This window comes from Ylistrum balloti, unplaced genomic scaffold (genome assembly GCF_031769215.1).
Source record: "Ylistrum balloti isolate Yb309-2 unplaced genomic scaffold, AGI_CSIRO_Ybal_v1 Utg370168, whole genome shotgun sequence".
NCBI classification, from domain to species: domain Eukaryota; kingdom Metazoa; phylum Mollusca; class Bivalvia; order Pectinida; family Pectinidae; genus Ylistrum; species Ylistrum balloti.
Genome location: NW_026782160.1, coordinates 293,898 through 312,473, shown reverse-complemented (window position 1 = coordinate 312,473; position 18,576 = coordinate 293,898). Strand labels below are relative to the sequence as shown.

Below are 18,576 nucleotides of genomic sequence, written 5' to 3'. Positions count from 1 at the left end.
GTAGTACTACTTGGTGTGGTGGTAGTACTACTTGGTGTGGTTGTTGTACTACTTGGTGTGGTGGTAGTACTACTTGGTGTGGTTGTTGTACTACTTGGTGTGGTGGTAGTACTACTTGGTGTGGTGGTAGTACTACTTGGTGTGGTTGTCGTACTACTTGGTGTGGTTGTTGTACTACTTGGTGTGGTGGTAGTGCTACTTGGTGTGGTGGTAGTACTACTTGGTGTGGTTGTTGTACTACTTGGTGTGGTGGTAGTACTACTTGGTGTGGTGGTAGTACTACTTGGTGTGGTGGTAGTACTACTTGGTGTGGTTGTTGTACTACTTGGTGTGGTGGTAGTACTACTTGGTGTGGTGGTAGTACTACTTGGTGTGGTTGTCGTACTACTTGGTGTGGTGGTAGTGCTACTTGTTGTGGTGGTAGTACTACTTGGTGTGGTGGTAGTACTACTTGGTGTTGTAGTAGTACTACTTGGTGTGGTGGTAGTACTACTTGGTGTGGTTGTTGTACTACTTGGTGTGGTGGTAGTACTACTTGGTGTTGTAGTAGTACTACTTGGTGTGGTTGTTGTACTACTTGGTGTGGTGGTAGTACTACTTGTTGTGGTTGTTGTACTACTTGGTGTGGTGGTAGTACTACTTGGTGTGGTGGTAGTACTACTTGGTGTGGTGGTAGTACTACTTGGTGTGGTTGTTGTACTACTTGGTGTGGTGGTAGTACTACTTGGTGTTGTAGTAGTACTACTGGTTGTGGTGGTAGTACTACTTGGTGTGGTGGTAGTACTACTTGGTGTTGTAGTAGTACTACTTGGTGTGGTGGTAGTACTACTTGGTGTGGTTGTTGTACTACTTGGTGTGGTGGTAGTACTACTTGGTGTGGTAGTAGTACTACTTGGTGTTGTAGTAGTACTACTTGGTGTGGTTGTTGTACTACTTGGTGTGGTGGTAGTACTACTTGGTGTTGTAGTAGTACTACTTGGTGTGGTTGTAGTAGATGTTGGTAATGATGAAGACGGTTGGAATTCGGCGGAAACAATTGTTTCCGTGATCTCTGAGAGTAATGGGAAAGAGGTTTGTGACGTATTGATGTTCTGTGAAAAATCGTCCAATGATAGATCCCATAACATGGCTCCCCCGTATCCCTCCTGTATCAGCCACTCCGTCTAATCAGAAAAAAATGGGTTAATTCTCTAGTAAACATGTATTCTTTTTTTATTTCTTCAATGAAATTTGTACTGGTGTTGCTGACAAAAGCAGTATTGAAAATATGTTGCTGACATTTCAAAGTTTTACTTAATTCGTCCATGGTCATTCTCTCAATGGTCTTGGCCATTGATTAGTACATACTTTTCTTTACGACAACAACGGAGTTCGAAATTGAATGAATTTTATAATGGCCAGTAGCTTGTATTTATTCTAAATTACATTTACGTTGTATATTGAACTATAATATAAGTATACATTTGACACCATTAGATACTCCGCCAATTAGATGACATATTAAGTTGTTTATTTCATCTACAATTATACATGCTATTTCGTTTCATATTAATGTGTATTAACAGAATCCGTAAGATTACGTAACCATATGTTATCCTTAAAATTTTAAACACACTATGAGAGTATTATAAAGTTTTGCTTTTTATAATTATCGACAAGCTAGTGGCATAGCGTTTTTAAAAGCTTTTCTTTTACCACTCAATTCTGCTTTCAACTAGGCAGTGAGGTGTAGACTGAGAGAAGAAAAGCTTACAAAAAATACGGCTCATTTGTGAAAAAAGAATCAACAATAAAAATCTTAACCTTTGAAAAAGCGCACAGAGAGAGACATAGAAAAAACACCATTTTCAAAACAGGGTTTATATCACAATTTTCTTCTTAACAATGTCATTCTTGTTTATAAAGTTGTGTGTTCAAAAGCTCCCTCAAGACGTACATCAAACTGTAGACGAGAAACTATCGTAATAGGCTATCATGAACTAAAACTTAATAGTAATTTTACGTCTCAGTGATTCGGTTATTTTTCCGGAAAATGGAAGTGCAGCCTCGTTTCCGATATACATGTCGGTCATTTCAGGTGTACGAGTCGAGTTTTATATGTGTGGGTGTTTTTTTTTTTTTTTTTTATCGTCGGTGCTTCATTGATCAGTTGATTGAATTAATCGTATAGTATGGACGTACTTTGGTTGTTTCATACAGGTAAATTACAAAAATGAGAAGTGAAATTTGATCATCATCCTTCAAGTCAATACTCAAAGCATGGTACAGAAATAATGATAACTTCGGTAATACACATGACGTTGAATACATGTATATATGATAATAATAATTAAACCTTTCTTACATCTGATGAATTTTTACATCATTTTTTACATTATAACCAATTTTCTACATTACCATGGGCTTGTGACTTTAAGCTTCAGTTAAAAACACCTTCACAACCTCTTATACCACTCATGTTCGGATGATTTTGAAAGTCTAATACAGATGATGTATTTACTAATATTCTAGCTCCCCATGGCTAATCGTTTGAATTGTGGTAAATGCTGATCTCACCACAAAAGACGGGCAAAAGCATGAATTTTGATATTCGATTACAAGAACATGACAGATCTATAGATTCATAAGAATTGGCATTACCGAAATCAATACTATTTTTTATCAATTAATTACAAATTTCTGTTTATCTTGTTATCGTGTGATGGTGTAACCAAAGCTGACAAAATACAGACAAAACCAAACAAGACTGCTTACCTTTTCTGTTAGACTTTGTAGGTCATCGTATGAAATCCACTGATCACCGAGAACAAGGTACGGCATGCCATCGTCCCGGTACACCATGGCTCCGTTCTCTATCAGCTCACCAATCTGTTTATTAGGTAGGTTGATGTTGTTTGTTTATTACACCTCAATGGTAAGAAACTCGCTGTCTATTTCTTTTTCTTTGTGTTATCTCATGTTCTACTCGAGGCATTGCTTCTTTTCATGAACAAGTTTATAAATGATATATGAATGAGGCTAATTCAAAGTTTACGCCATATATTATATCACAACAAAACATATACCATAAAGCTTATGTTCATGTACAAGAATAATATTATTACGTCATATATACGTGACGTCATACCCTTTCTTAAAAGTGAAAACGTGTTCTTGCTTGTCGCTCTCTTAATGAGACAGTGAAAGGAATCTTAACATAGTGTCACGTAACTTTAATTAAATTCAAATTAATGAAGTTTTTACTGTAGCTCTTATGTATCCGAACGTCTACAAAAACATCAAAGAAAATACCAGCTTGTCAACGGAAATTTATTTCTACTTACTTAAATCAGAAAAAATAAGACAGAATATGAACAAATTAAAGATTTATACGAGGATTCATCAAAAAGGATAGTAAGACTAGGTTTTACGAATGGTAAACGTCTTCTACTTCGTTGACAACACGCGCATTGCAAAACTTGGTCTACTCAAATAATTAATGTCACGTTCCAAATGAAAACAATGTAAACAGAAACAGGACCACCAGGCACACTAACAAGTACCTAAGTTTTATCATCAGTGATAGGGCTTACCTAAAGGACAAAACGCATGTTATAAGTGGATCCAATCAATGTTTACTTCCTAGATAACGTACCTCATAGTAGGAAAGGTAGCCGGCAACATTCGTGTATGGTCCTGGGTCCGATGGCCCACAAGTGTCAGCATCTATTCCGTTAATGCCGGGGTATTCAAGTGTAAATCCAACTCCGAACGTCGACAGGCCCACATTTAGCTTCTCCTTCGCTACACCAAGGCTATTCCAATAACTAAGAGACCATTCCTGTCCAATAATGTTAGGTTAAATTTATGTTTCGGATAATTCTAAAAAGTTGTGGCACAGAAGTAAAATATTTCTTCAAGAACGTCTTTAACAATAGATTGTTCAAAGTCATGTAGTTTTTTTTAATCTATAAATTAATTTAAACATAATACTGCCGAGATTTTGCAGGTCTATAGATGAATATCCATTACTGAGATATGTTGATATTGATATTCAGTTGGTCTATCTTAATTCTGAATTTTAAGATGTATAATATCATTTTTGATATCGAATGAATGTTCGAAATCAATTGATGTTTTCACTATTTGTGTTGGACTACTTAACCAAATCTTGAATGCTAAAACCAACAACGATATAAAGTATGAAACAAGTAGGTGTACGTGTATTTAACACTATATTGTGGGCCACTTAAAGAATATATAACTCTGTCTTGTGATTTCCTTGAATGATACACGTGTATACTTTATAACTTATTTCACTGGATAAATGGAATAAAAGAACTCAGATTTCCGGGTCCTTTTGTAGTTATGTGTAATTCTCTGTGTAATATGACCTAATTCCTCCTCGTACTTATGTGTAATTCTCTCTGTAATATGACCTAATTTCTCCTCGTACTTATGTGTAATTCTCTGTGTAATATGACCTAATTCCTCCTCGTACTTATGTGTAATTCTCTCTGTAATATGACCTAATTTCTCCTCGTACTTATGTGTAATTCTCTGTGTAATATGACCTAATTCCTCCTCGTACTTATGTGTAATTCTCTGTGTAATATGACCTAATTCCTCCTCGTACTTATGTGTAATATGACCTAATTCCTCCTCGTACTTATGTGTAACCCTCTGTACTTATGTGTAACCCTCTGTTTAATATGACATAATTCCTAATTCCTCCTCGTACTTATGTGTAACCCTCTGTACTTATTTGTAACTGTGTAATATGACCTAATTCCTCCTCGTACTTATGTGTAACTGTGTAATGTGACCTAATTCCTCCTCGTACTTATTTGTAACTGTGTAATATTACCTAATTCCTCCTCGTACTTATGTGTAACTGTGTAATATGACCTAATTCCTCCTCGTACTTATGTGTAACCCTCTGTGTAATATGACCTAATTCCTCCTCGTACTTATGTGTAACTGTGTAATGTGACCTAATTCCTCCTCGTACTTATGTGTAACTGTGTAATATGACCTAATTCCTTCGCCTACTTATGTATAACTATGTTTTATATGGCGTAATCCCTTTCTAGAATTTTGTGTAATTTTAAATTAAATTACCAAACATATTGATCATTTCTGCAATGTGGTGCTCAGTCTTTACTTTTTCTAAAACAAATATCGGTATCCCTGCCTCAGTATCCTTTACAACAACACTAACTTAAATCTATGTTTTTGATGTATTTATCTTTATGCCATAGGATATGAGAAAGGAAGTAAAAGTTTTGAGTTTAATGTTCATTCGTTCGTACAATGAAGGAAAACAGTCTGAATCGAACTATTTACGAGACGATTACGTACAATTGTGCGTTGGGCGCTGTCGACGCTGCTAAATGGACGTGCACTTAGACGACTATGATGGTCTGTATACTCGTCTGAGGAACCATACATGCTGAAGGACATCACGTTGATCCAATCCAGGTTCCTGCCAATTTCAAATTAAATTTCTGAAATGATGCTCAACAACGTTAATGAAGCAGATATGTATTGTATATTTTGAGGCATATTATTCTCTTGCTCTGTACAAATTATCATGCCATTACAATGGTATGACGTCACATTGACATATTAGTGACGTCACGTCAACAATTCAATGACGTATGTCAACAGCGTCAAACATTGGAAAAAATACCATGTATGGAAGCCAAAAAGGATAAGAGAAATGTAATGGTTCACTTCCTTAAGGATTATCTCAGCCCTTCGGTAGCAACCATGCTATTAGTCACTAAGTAGACTCCTTTACGTTAACAAGTACACTATATTGTCAGGATACATACTGAATCATACTGTTGATATCGTACGATGTGTCAATGACGTCTTTTTCTGGGCTGACTGATGCCGTCAGAAGTAAACGGTCTCTACCAGAACGCAAGCATTCTGTATCGAGAGCAACTCGAAGCATCTGTGAATTCAAAAGAACGTCGTATAAATCAAAGCCACAAACTAACATGTATGTGGTGAAAGTAAAAAGGAAATACTAACGGGCCTGATATCCAAACTGAGATTCTGAATGAAAAACTTCGGGAAAAAAGAACTGGAATCATTGAAAATAAAAGTTTACTTCTTACCCTAATTAGTTCTCCATAGAGACGTCGATCTGTTGCTGGGCGAGACCCTTTTCTGAATGCTGGATATTGCCATGCCAGATCAAGACCGTCAAAATCGTAACTGCGGAAGAAGGTGAGGACTGACCTCACAAATGTAAACATCGAGAGACGATTGGACACCATGTTGGAAAACTCCGCACTACCGGCTTCCCAGCCACCAACTGACAAAAGTGTCTTTATGTGCGGGTAATTATTCTTTATTCTGTTAATTTGCCGATACCTGCATACAAGAGTAGGTAACAGAACATTTTTACTATTGTAGACACCTAATAGATAGACATTGATAATTCATTTTCACTGCCAATGTTAATATCAATAAATCAACGTAGCAATTTTGTTTTCCTTCTGCCGAATCTAGAAGCGGCATAATTTAATTTTTGTTGGTTGACATGTCCCTGTTTGTGTGTGATACTAAATATTTTAGAACGGATGGCAGATTTTTATCGAGCAGCTCAGTTTTACTTTTCGATTTATTGATGTCTTGTCTTTTAGATAACAAAAAAGTTTTTAAAACGGCCTCCGTATTAGGTAACCATGGCCATGACATAATTCTACGCCTGTTAATAATTTCCTGATTTCCAAATATTTATTTGTTTACATGTTGCAAGTGTTTGCGTAAAGTAGAAACTCTCGTCACTGAAGATTCTTATGGAAGAAATCAAAGCGAGAAGTCTGTCTTACAATTTTAAATCTTGGACGAACATTGGCGCTAGCCGGTCATGGCGGACAGCAGCATAGACCACTGTGATGTGCGTGCACAGATCAGGATTTATGTCCCAGGGAGTAAACTCTCCTATTCCCGGTCGATCTCCGGCCCACACCGTGAAAGTACATACTCGTCGATATGTATTCGGCTCTACCAACAGGCAAAACATACCGAATCTCAAACCAAACGGAATGTTAACATAATATAATGAGAAAAGTTTACAGTCCATGTGCTCAGAGCTTGCTACTATTCAAGTAATTAATGTTTCGAACAATGTATACAAGTTGTTGTATGCGTGCAACTTATATTTGTAACATAGTAATATATACCGATACAGCGATTTAGTAACATTTGCATTGAGAAGCCTGACTTATTCCTTTCAGTAGTAATTGAACATTGACCCAAATCTCGCAGTTGTAGCTAACCGTAACAACGTATTAAAATTTATTCTAATCCCGGCGAAGTAGCTTAAGATATGATTTTAAAAACTGACTTAGTTCTTGGCGAAGTAATCAGAACATTATCCTGAAGATTGACTCCTTTCAGTGAAGTTTAAACTGGCTGTGATCTTGGCAAGGTAACTTTAAGACAGTGCTGTTTAAACTGACAAAAACCGACTTTGTTCTCGGTAAAGTATATCAAGAATGTTATAACTGATCGGCAAAGAAAATAAAGGCAAATTCGTGAAAATTTGCTTCTCTAGGCAAAGTATTTCAACACAATACTTCGTTCTCCATGTAGTTACTCTAAAATTGTTTTAGAGTCGTGTCTTACTTGGTTCTGCTTGTTGAAGCGTATCTTTGATCTGCTGTGCAATAGGAAACCTTCTCATGGAGGAATTACATACAGCGCTGAAATCATCCAAAGACAACTCCCATACAGCTGTGCCTCCGTATCCCTCTTCAATCAACCATTCAACCTTTATAACAAAAGTAACATTATTGAGTTATAGATTTGTGGCACCCAATTTATCCAATAAGAGAAAGTCTACCTAATCGTCGTATATATTAGAAGACCCGTACTGGCCGGGCGCATTAAAATATTTGAAAAGGGGTACCGGCCGATATGGGTTGTGGTGTACAAACCGATATGGATTCTGATACACATTTATACATTTTGTAGTTAAATATGTCCCGCGTTACACTTTTGCTGTAAAAAGTGTACCGTACGTTTATGGCAATGGTACAAGCGTAACGCGGCTCACTTTTACGTCGAAAGTCTATTTGCCGATTCTGACTGTTTTTTGAGTAACGTAACATTTATTGGATTTGACAAAGTCGCATGACATGTAAACATTTTTTGTTTACCCTTGTGTCAAAAGTGATGTTTAACACCATCCACTGCAAGTATTTGGTGACACTATCATTAGAATAGCGACATACCACATAACTCGTAAAAGTATATCTATAAACGCCAAGTGAATGACATTGTGTCTTGTGTATATAGAGATGTTATATATATATATTTAGCGAGCCTACCTTGTCCGTTATACTCTGTTCATCATCATAAGCCACCCACAGGTCGTTATCGACGTAGTAGGGGACAAAATAGTCTCGGTACGACTGACCTCCTGCTTCCATCAACAGACACACCTGTCATCAATATAACCACCAATATTAGTGTGCTAATAGCAATTTATATAAAAAAAACCCTGAAAAATGACAAAAAAGTAAAGCATTGTTCAAACAGCAGAGCAACAATGGGTTACTGTTAGTACACAGTACAATAACAGTAGTGAACACTAGACGAACAATAGTAAAACAGTATACAAATAGTAGTAAAACAGTGAAAGGGGATATATTATAACAATATACAGTACTGAAACAGTGTACTTAAGTAACCACGCTGTAACTGTAGTATAAGTCACTGTACTATAAAATAACAATTTAATTAAATTGACGGTATAATTAGTTACGATGATATAAAATACAATCGTTATAGTAAAGATAGTAAATTAAAACCATTGTTATATTGTATTATAGAAACTCTGAAGACGTGGCTGTTACTGTAGTATATGTATTATGTAGACAAATTATGTAGAATTATGTACTTATACGTTAAATAGTAATATGTAGGCATAAATTATTTAGTATCATGTATATATAAATCATATAAGTATTGTGTAGATATAAACTATTTAGTAGTATTTAGATTTAAGTATTATGTAGCGTTGGATGATGTAGTGTTATATTCTCGCTGCTCTACAGTGTTGATGTGAACCTTCTATTTGCTACATGAAAAATAGTTGTTTTTTTTCTTTCAGGCCAAATATTTTAATTTGCCATTTATACAAACACCACAGATTACTATACTAGCGTGCGTCAAGGCTGTAGCCTAATCGTAAACAACATCAGTCGTTCACGTCAAATAACAGGCTATACGTTAAACTGTGTTCTATCCTTGGGTTTGCCTTTTAATTTATATATATATATGGATCATCAAAATAATAATTTTATTGTGGTTTTTCGCACAAAATAAATCAGTTGAAAATGGATTATTTGAATGACGAAAACTATATATATTCTATGTTGTATAATTTCTTTAAAACATCCTTCATGCTCTTAATTCATAATTTCTCAATACCTTTGTGAAAGAAAACGATTAATATTTTGTGTAGCAATGGTTTCTTTTGTTTCGTGAAGAAAATAGAAATGAGTGAAGACTTGAAGGCTTGAAGATGATGTGAATGTTAGTTCGTTAGTACCTACCTCATAATAGGCTAGATGTCCTTGTAAAGCTGTATACAGCCCGCCGTCGCTTGGCCCGGTAGACACGGACCCTATGAGGAAATTAGCTGGATCTAGCAGTTTGAACCCGTAACTATCTAGAGAGAGCCCTATGTTAATTTTTGTCTTTGGAACTCCCTTCTGTGCCCAGTATCTTGCTACCCATTGCTGAAACGTACATATTTACACTATCAGCAGCTGACAAACAATAGAAAAATAAACAAGTTTAACGATATTACAGAAAGTTTATACATTTCAACAACATTTGATATTATGTACAATATGTCTAGATCTAATGTAGTTACCATGTTAATATAACTTTCCGTCTCCGTGTCGTCCGGCCTGCTGACCAGTGGACTGTGATGGTATGTCCGATTGTCGGGATAGTCCTGTTCTCGATATAAGTTATCAGTATTGAGGTTAATGAAGTCTAGGTGTCTGAAAAAAATAACATCAGATATGATTATAAATATACGGGATTACATGTAGCACTGATGTCAGTTACTTTAGTTTTTGGGGTATGTTATTTCTAAACTAAACTTTCTGCCTTTCATATCGCCGAGTTATCAGCTCTAATTAATATGTATTGATTGTTGCGTCATTTGATTGAGAGTGTAACGTCATAAAAAAATAAGTTTCTCACGCATCCAAATGACGTAATTTTCAAAATCTACAAACATCTTTTTTCGCGCAGAAGTGAAAAATTGAAAAGAAGCATAAATGCTTACCATTATTTAACATTTAGCGATACAAACCTGATTAAACTATTGTTTTCATCATATGATTTTTTGTTTTAAGCAATAACGTGAAAAGTTTTAAATACATTGTTCGTCAATCAAATGATAAGAAAACTCTGAATCTGATATTGAGGCCATACTAGTTCGAAAAGGTATTATCATCGTTTGTCTTTAGTAAACATGTTCGTGGAGGTTTGAGTGAGTCAAATTATTTATAATTTGAAAAGATATTTGTTTTGTCTGAAATAAACAATATGATAAAACATACTTGACTCATCAAACTGTCTCTACTTGTGTGTACATGTACCTTTGTCATAGGTTGACCTAAGTAATGGCGGAAACTTACTTTATCATGTTCGGGACATCATAAACGTCATCGATGTTTTCTTTAAGCGTTCCAACACTAGCTGAAAGCAGCATACTGTCCTTACCAGACTTTTCACACTCATTTTTAAAAGCATTTCTTAGTCTCTGAAAAGTCAAGTCATACGATCAATCCAAAAGCTACAAACATATAACATTAATCAATCGATATATTCATATCGCATAGTTAAATCATATTTCTTTTTTACTATAATTTCAGTCTAAATTAGATTACAACACAAACGTCACTAGGTTATAATACCGACGTCACTAGGTGATAACACCGACATCACTAGGTTACAACACCGACGTCACTAGGTTATAACACCGACGTCACTAGGTTACAACACCGACGTAACTAGGTTATAACACCAAAGTCACCAGGTTATCACACCGACGTCACTAGGTTACAACACCGACGTAACTAGGTTATAACACCGACATCACTAGGTTACAACACCGACGTCACTAGGTTATAATACCGACGTCACTAGGTGATAACACCGACATCACTAGGTTACAACACCGACGTCACTAGGTTATAACACCGACGTCACTAGGTTACAACACCGACGTAACTAGGTTATAACACCAAAGTCACCAGGTTATCACACCGACGTCACTAGGTTACAACACCGACGTAACTAGGTTATAACACCAAAGTCACCAGGTTATCACACCGACGTCACTAGGTAATCACACTGATGTTAATAGGTTTATAACAATGATGTCACTAGGTGATAACACCAATAATAAACCCAGACTACAAGATTGTCTCACACAGAAAAAGGTAAATTGTTGGTATGTTACATATTGTGTGTTTCAGCTTTTGTACTGTACATGCATGTTTGCTACTGTTTAACAATATGTCTTTGTACATTTACAAAACAAGTTAATGAATTATATAAAGTACAAACCCTGCAAAGACCGGAATATTTTGATTTATCTACGCGTGGTTTGTCGATTGCTGAAAATTCCCAGTCCAAGTCAATCCCATCAAATCCATATTTCTGAAGAAACTCGACGACAGAGTCTACGAACTCGATCATTCTTCTTGGTTTAGCTACCATTGTAGCAATTTTGTGATCAAAGTCTCCTAAGGCTATCATCACCTTAAGAAAGGGGTTGGCAGGTTTGAGGTCAATAATTTCTTTGTAACTGGAACAATAAACATTAATGTTGGTGTGTGTTTTGAGTAATAATAACTGACAGTTTAGAAATTACTGACAGTTGATTTGGTATGCTGTTTTTTTTTTTTTTTTTTATGAAAACACGCCATAATATCAGTTTCAAATATCAAAGACCTTATATTCTGGAAATTATTTTTAGAATTTGAATTTCAATCGATTTTATTGCATAATTATTACACAAAAGGATCGGACGCAAGTTGTCACAACTTATAAATGTCCTCTCCATAATACAATTATACATATGCACAACTTAGCAATGGTCTAAATCAATCGGTACATAGATGAAATTTTCAAATTATGAGTAAAGAAGAAAAAGGGACAGTAAAGAAGAAAGGTACAAACAACAGAAAGAAAAAGGGATGCTGATATAATGAATAAGAAAATAAAGTAGGTGCTAAGGGCTCGTCAAATGGCGCTGTCGACATGTAGAAATATAATGACCTGTATTTGTACTTACACAAATATTTTACTATCGACAATGAAATTTTGCACGTGTTTACAAATAGCTTCATTTAATTTTACGTCCAAGGAATTATCACCATACGTAAGGTTTTCGTATGTAATATTACCATACCATAATAAATGTCTCACCATTTTATTTCTTTCTATATTGTATAATGGACAACGAAAAATAAAATGTTCCCCGTGCTCTACAGTATTTCCACACTGACAGGACGGACTGTCAGTTAGATTAACACGGAATGAATCATTATTGAGAATACTAGCACTATTATGGATACGACAACGTATAATATTAACTCTCCTTTCACCGTACTCTTTAAGAATCTCCCCATGTAAAGGTAATTTTGCTGGACTGATAGATTTTTGAAACTGTTTCAAAGTGGTGCTATTTCGTTTTTCTAGTGACAAGTTGTTCCATAGATTGCAGGTCTTAGGAATAAATGAAGACATAGTTAGACTAAGACCATAATGGGGAATTTGATGTTTATCTTTGTTTCTGAGATTATAAGCGGACAAGTCAGATACATTCGGAGGAGGAAGAGACACAGGATAGTTTGGTGAATTACAAGACTGAATTCTATATAAACGATTGACTTTTCTAAACACCCTACGTTCTTTTAAGGATTGCGGGTTTAATTCTTGATATAAGAGTGATTTACTTGTAAAGATGGGTTAACCAGTGATAATTCTGGAGGCTTCGTACGGTATATTTTCAGTAGCTTCTGTATCTCCTTCGTTGCAGTTATCCCAAACCTCACAAGCATGTTCTAGTAAAGGCCTAATATACATTAAAAGTATTTTTTTCAAGATTTTTCCTGTTAAGAATATATTTTAATTAAAATTAAGTTGCTCAGTTGAAAAAATTGGTACTTATAACAAAAAATATTCCTGTATATATTTTATAGAAAAAAAAATCACAGATCTTTTACTTGATTTCTCTATAAAATATACATAAAAAATATTAACCTATTTTGATTGATTACTAGACTATCTACCTTTGTTATAGATTATGTTACGTCATAAATGACATTAATACGACGGTTTTTATGGATGTTTAATTAATATTTTCATTAATTTGTTTAACTATTTGTTTCAGATTCCACAAGTACAGAAACATATCTATGTATATATCAATATGTAATAAGCATACGAACACATTTTCTTTAAAAAGTTTGTGACATTATGTTAGTGTGTATATGACACATTGTGATATACCTATTTTAGTTTAATTATTGCGGTTGTTTGATTATATCTACATTTACACATAGAAAAAAATTAAGTGGAAGGAAGTGTAATCTGGTTTTTAAATTAAACCAACTGATAAGCATAAAACTTGAATTTGATTGTCGTGTACCATATGGATATGCATATCTTGTTTAACCCTATCAATACGTATGTCTTGTCGTATATCCTTAATAAGTTTGTTTCAATTAAATTCATGCACAAATGATAATTCCTTGAAATAAATATTAACACAATACTCAGAATGCAGTTTTATATATGCTATAAATGGATACATTGATAGATACATGTATGACGTCAGAACTGTATTTACGATCGTGATAAAATCGAGACGGGCCCTCAGGCAATTGAGTTCGGATCTACGAATGGACGAATTCGGCAAACATAATTCCATTTACTGAAGGTGTTGTCTTTATAAAGAACCTGGAAATATGCCAACATTCATATCCGGACTGTCATGATATGATAGATTATGCAATATTTTGAAGTTTAGTTATATAGGTGCTTTTATAAATAAAACACGCCGATGAAATTTTTCCTCTATGATAAGCAATGTACTTTGTGAGTCGTATTAAAACTACATAACCTTTACCGGGATATTTTCATCCCAGGTTATTTTTGCCCTTGTACAATTGTACACGAATTCTCCTCGTGATCATTTCACTCTCTGAACATTATACAAAATGATTATACAAACGAAAAACTGTTCACGCCATCTTAAATTCGCCCTTCCTTCTCATGGACGAAAAGGGCGAATATTAAATTCTACACAATAACACGAGGCTGTTCAGTATTCAGTGTGAGGCAGCCTCGGGCTATTATCAAAATATAGAGAATGTTAGGCTGTCTTTCAGAAAAATCAGACAGCATGATCCGATATAACAAATAGAGAAACTATATGCCAAAATACGGCTAAACACCGAATTTAACCAATGTTGAGCACAGAATATTTTATTTTTTCTCAGATAAAAAACGAATGTGTGAACGATTTTTTTTCACTGTAAACACCCTTCTTTATAGTCTGTTGTGAACTTTTAACTTTTTGGTTTCAAATTTAATTACTTTCTGCTGTGGCAGTATGACTTGCTTTGATCGTATTTCTTATGATATCGAAGACTATATATAGAGATGTAAGCAAACTAACACCAATAGTTAACTGCGGAATACTGAATGAGACTATCGTGATATAGTGACGTAACGCCGCCCACGCCTGATGACATTATATACATTATCAATGACTATTAATTCAGTGTAAATGGCAGGAATGATGTTATAGCACTTTCATTGAATTAGGTACATATTACTGAAACTAACCTGAAGGGGAAAGAAGGCCATATTATCCATATTAAATTTATTGTATATATTGTTACACTTTTCCCAATAGTTAAAGAGATTTAAAACAAAATTTCCACGAAATTCTTCAATACAAGCTGAAAAAGAATTATCTCAAATGCTTATCTCTAAAGATACCTAAGGCAAAATTTGATGAAATTAATTTCATTGCAACAGAAGAAGACGAATTTCAAAGACAAAAACATCTATTTACCCGCCTCTCTGCCCCAAGACGTTCTGACCCACAGATAACACAAAATTGAGTTCCATTCATCAAACGATGCTACGGATTTTGGACAAAAGCATGCCATTCGTTCAAAAGAAGACGTATTTTAAAGTAATTCCTCAATCTCTCTCATTGAGTTAACAGTCTCTCTGCCTAGCGGTGGTCAGGCACACATTTTATACAAAACTGAGTCCCTTTCACACAAGGATGCTTCAAACCAAAGTCGGAGGGAATCCTGACATTCGTACAAGAAAAAATTATTTTATAGAATTTTCCCTTTTTGCTCTCTTGGGCCCCTCCCTCCTGTCCCAGATGACCAAGACATGCTGTTTATATAAGTTTGAGTATGCAGTCCCCCATCACCTGAGAGTGCTCCTGACCAAACCTGGATCAAATTTTCAACCATTCGTCGAGAAGAATTTTAAATAATTTGCTTTGTTTCCCTCTGGTCCCTCCCTAGTGTTCTAGATTATCAAACTCGCCATTTATACTAACTTTAACGTCATTCCCAAAAATGCTTCTAACCAAGTTTGTCGGGCGACATATGCTAGGGTACGGCATTAGTACATTAGTTTTTCGGACCAATGGAGTTTATATACCTAAACATTGAGCTTAGGATATCCATGATATATCATAGGCCAAACTCTGTTATCCTAAACATAGCAACAGTCGAGCTCTATAAATCCAGGCCAGTTTAACCGTTGAATAGTATATATATACAATGTAGGTAGTCCAGAACAGTCGAACTGTACACTAAAGTAGTCCGGAACATACCTGGTATTCAGACACTTGTGGCAGATTTCTTAAATGTATTTGTTCATATAACACATCAATATGAAACTAATGAGAAAGTATGCTGATACAACGTGCACATGCATGACAAATTATACAAACTTACAAAGTTTCATCGTTAGCCGACATCACATCTATCATATTGTTATTGAGATCAGCATATGCGACGATTATGTGTGTACAAAGCATGGGGTCGATGTTATAGGGACGAAATGTTCCTATTCCGGTATGGTAAATGGAGACCAGGTTGTAATAACACACACGGCGGTACTCAGCAAAGGCTGGAAAACAGGAATCAAAATAAGCTTAACCTACTAGAGCTAGAGAAATCAAATTATCGAAATCCTATGTCTTGTTTTGGCTATAGAGGCTAAAAAATGAATTTGATTATCATAAGACTAGGTATGAGGAATGTCGAACTTATCACTCATAGGATTTGAATTTCAAAACATTTTGTTTGAATAGATATATGGTTTGATTGGTAAGGATACTATACTTCTAAGCGGCGATATTTTGTTTAAGATGTGTCTTAGTTTTTTTCATAAAAGTTAAATTTTAAATCATTAGGTGTTTTATATACATTTCAGATGTCTAGGTCCATTATATTCTATTTCACATAAGTTGTCTATATATGCCATATAATGCTATATGTAAGATGTCTAGGTCCATTATATTCTATTTCACATAAGTTGTCTATATATGCCATATACTGCTATATGTAAGATGTCTAGGTCCATTATATTCTATTTCACATAAGTTGTCTATATATGCCATATACTGCTATATGTAAGATGTCTATTTCCTACATAAATACACATATATATATTCTTTGTTTCCTAGGTGCATTGTGTACGATTTTAGTGCACCTCACCGTCTGAAATTTGATATTTCTTTAAATCACTTTAAACTTTCCTCAGTATTTCTGGATAGTAACATTCCTGCATCCCCAATTTATGGTGTTTACATGTTGCAGTTGATTCGATATTCAAGGGCATGTTCCCATTATCACGATTATCGTGCAATCAACTGATTGACATACTCGTAACATGGGTTTTCAAAAGATGTAGGTTGATGAAAATTACAGTAATTTTAGTAAGCTCGTTGAGAAATATTAAATATCTTTGTTCGACCTGTTTTTATTTTCCTTGTACTTTATCAGGAGTGTCTGTGTAAATCGTTCTATTGTTCATATTTTGTCCTATTTTTATTTGAATTTATATTATAATTATGTTGACATGTTAGTATTTTCTTGTTGTTTTCTACTTTACATAAATCATCTATGTACATTGATCCTACTTTACATAAATCCTCTATGTACATTTATCCTAGTTTACATAAATTCCTCTATGTATATTTATCCTACTTTACATAAGTCCTTTATGTACATTTATCCTACTTTACATAAATTCTCTATGTACATTTATACTACTTTACATAAATCCTCTATGTACATTTATCCTAGTTTACATAAATTCTCTATCTACATTTATCCTACTTTACATAAATTCTCTATGTACATTTATCCTAGTTTACATAAGTCCTCTTTGTATATTTTTCCTACTTTACATAAATTCTCTATGTACATTTATCCTAGTTTACATAAGTCCTCTTTGTATATCTATCCTACTTTACATAAGTCCTCTATGTACATTTATCCTAGTTTACATAAGTCCTCTATGTACATTTATCCTACTTTACATAAATTCTCTATGTACATTTATCCTACTTTACATAAATTCTCTATCTACATTTATCCTACTTGACATAAATATCCTAGGTTACATAAATTCTCTATCTACATTTATCCTACTTTACATAAATTCTCTATCTACATTTATCCTAGGTTACATAAATCCTCTATGTATATTTATCCTACTTTACATAAATCCTACATTTATCTACTAACATCCTCTATGTACATTTATCCTACTTTACATAATAAGTCCTCTTTGTATATCTATCCTAGTTTACATAAATCCTCTATGTACATTTATCCTAGTTTACATCAATTCTCTATGTACAGTTATCCTACTTTACATAAGTCCTCTTTGTATATCTATCCTAGTTTACATAAATCCTCTATGTACATTTATCCTACTTTACATAAATTCTCTATCTACATTTATCCTACTTTACATAAGTCCTCTTTGTATATCTATCCTAGTTTACATAAGTCCTCGTTGTACATTTATCCTACGTTACATAAATTCTCTATGTACATTTATCCTACTTTACATAAGTCCTCTTTGTATATCTATCCTAGTTTACATAAATCCTCTATGTACAGTTATCCTACTTTACATACGTCCTCTATGTACATTTATCTACTTTACATCAATTCTCTATGTACAGTTATCCTACCTGACATAAATTCTCTATCTACATTTATCCTAGGTTACATAAATCCTCTATGTATATTTATCCTACTTTACATAAATCCTCTATGTACATTTATCCTACTTTACATAAATTCTCTATCTACATTTATCCTACTTTACATAAATCCTCTATGTACATTTATCCTACTTTACATAAATCCTCTATGTACATTTATCTACTTTACATCAATTCTCTATGTACAGTTATCCTACCTGACATAAATTCTCTATGTACATTTATCCTACTTGACATAAGTCCTTTATGTACATTTATCC

General features: G+C 34.4%; 1 protein-coding gene across 1 annotated transcript; it reads right to left on the bottom strand.

The window, feature by feature from the left end:
* Positions 1-976: 976 nt before the first annotated feature.
* LOC132551034 (acidic mammalian chitinase-like) lies at positions 977-18,520 on the bottom strand (the record flags this gene model as incomplete). Its single annotated transcript, XM_060215136.1, has 15 exons — positions 18,514-18,520; positions 16,029-16,203; positions 11,596-11,836; positions 10,662-10,786; positions 9,884-10,016; positions 9,561-9,746; positions 8,331-8,444; positions 7,627-7,771; positions 6,828-7,002; positions 6,108-6,366; positions 5,817-5,941; positions 5,341-5,464; positions 3,635-3,820; positions 2,755-2,868; positions 977-1,163 (listed from the first exon to the last, which is right to left on the bottom strand). Coding segments are annotated over exons 1-15 (2,296 nt in total), but the record flags the coding sequence as incomplete, so codon positions are not given.
* Positions 18,521-18,576: the final 56 nt, after the last annotated feature.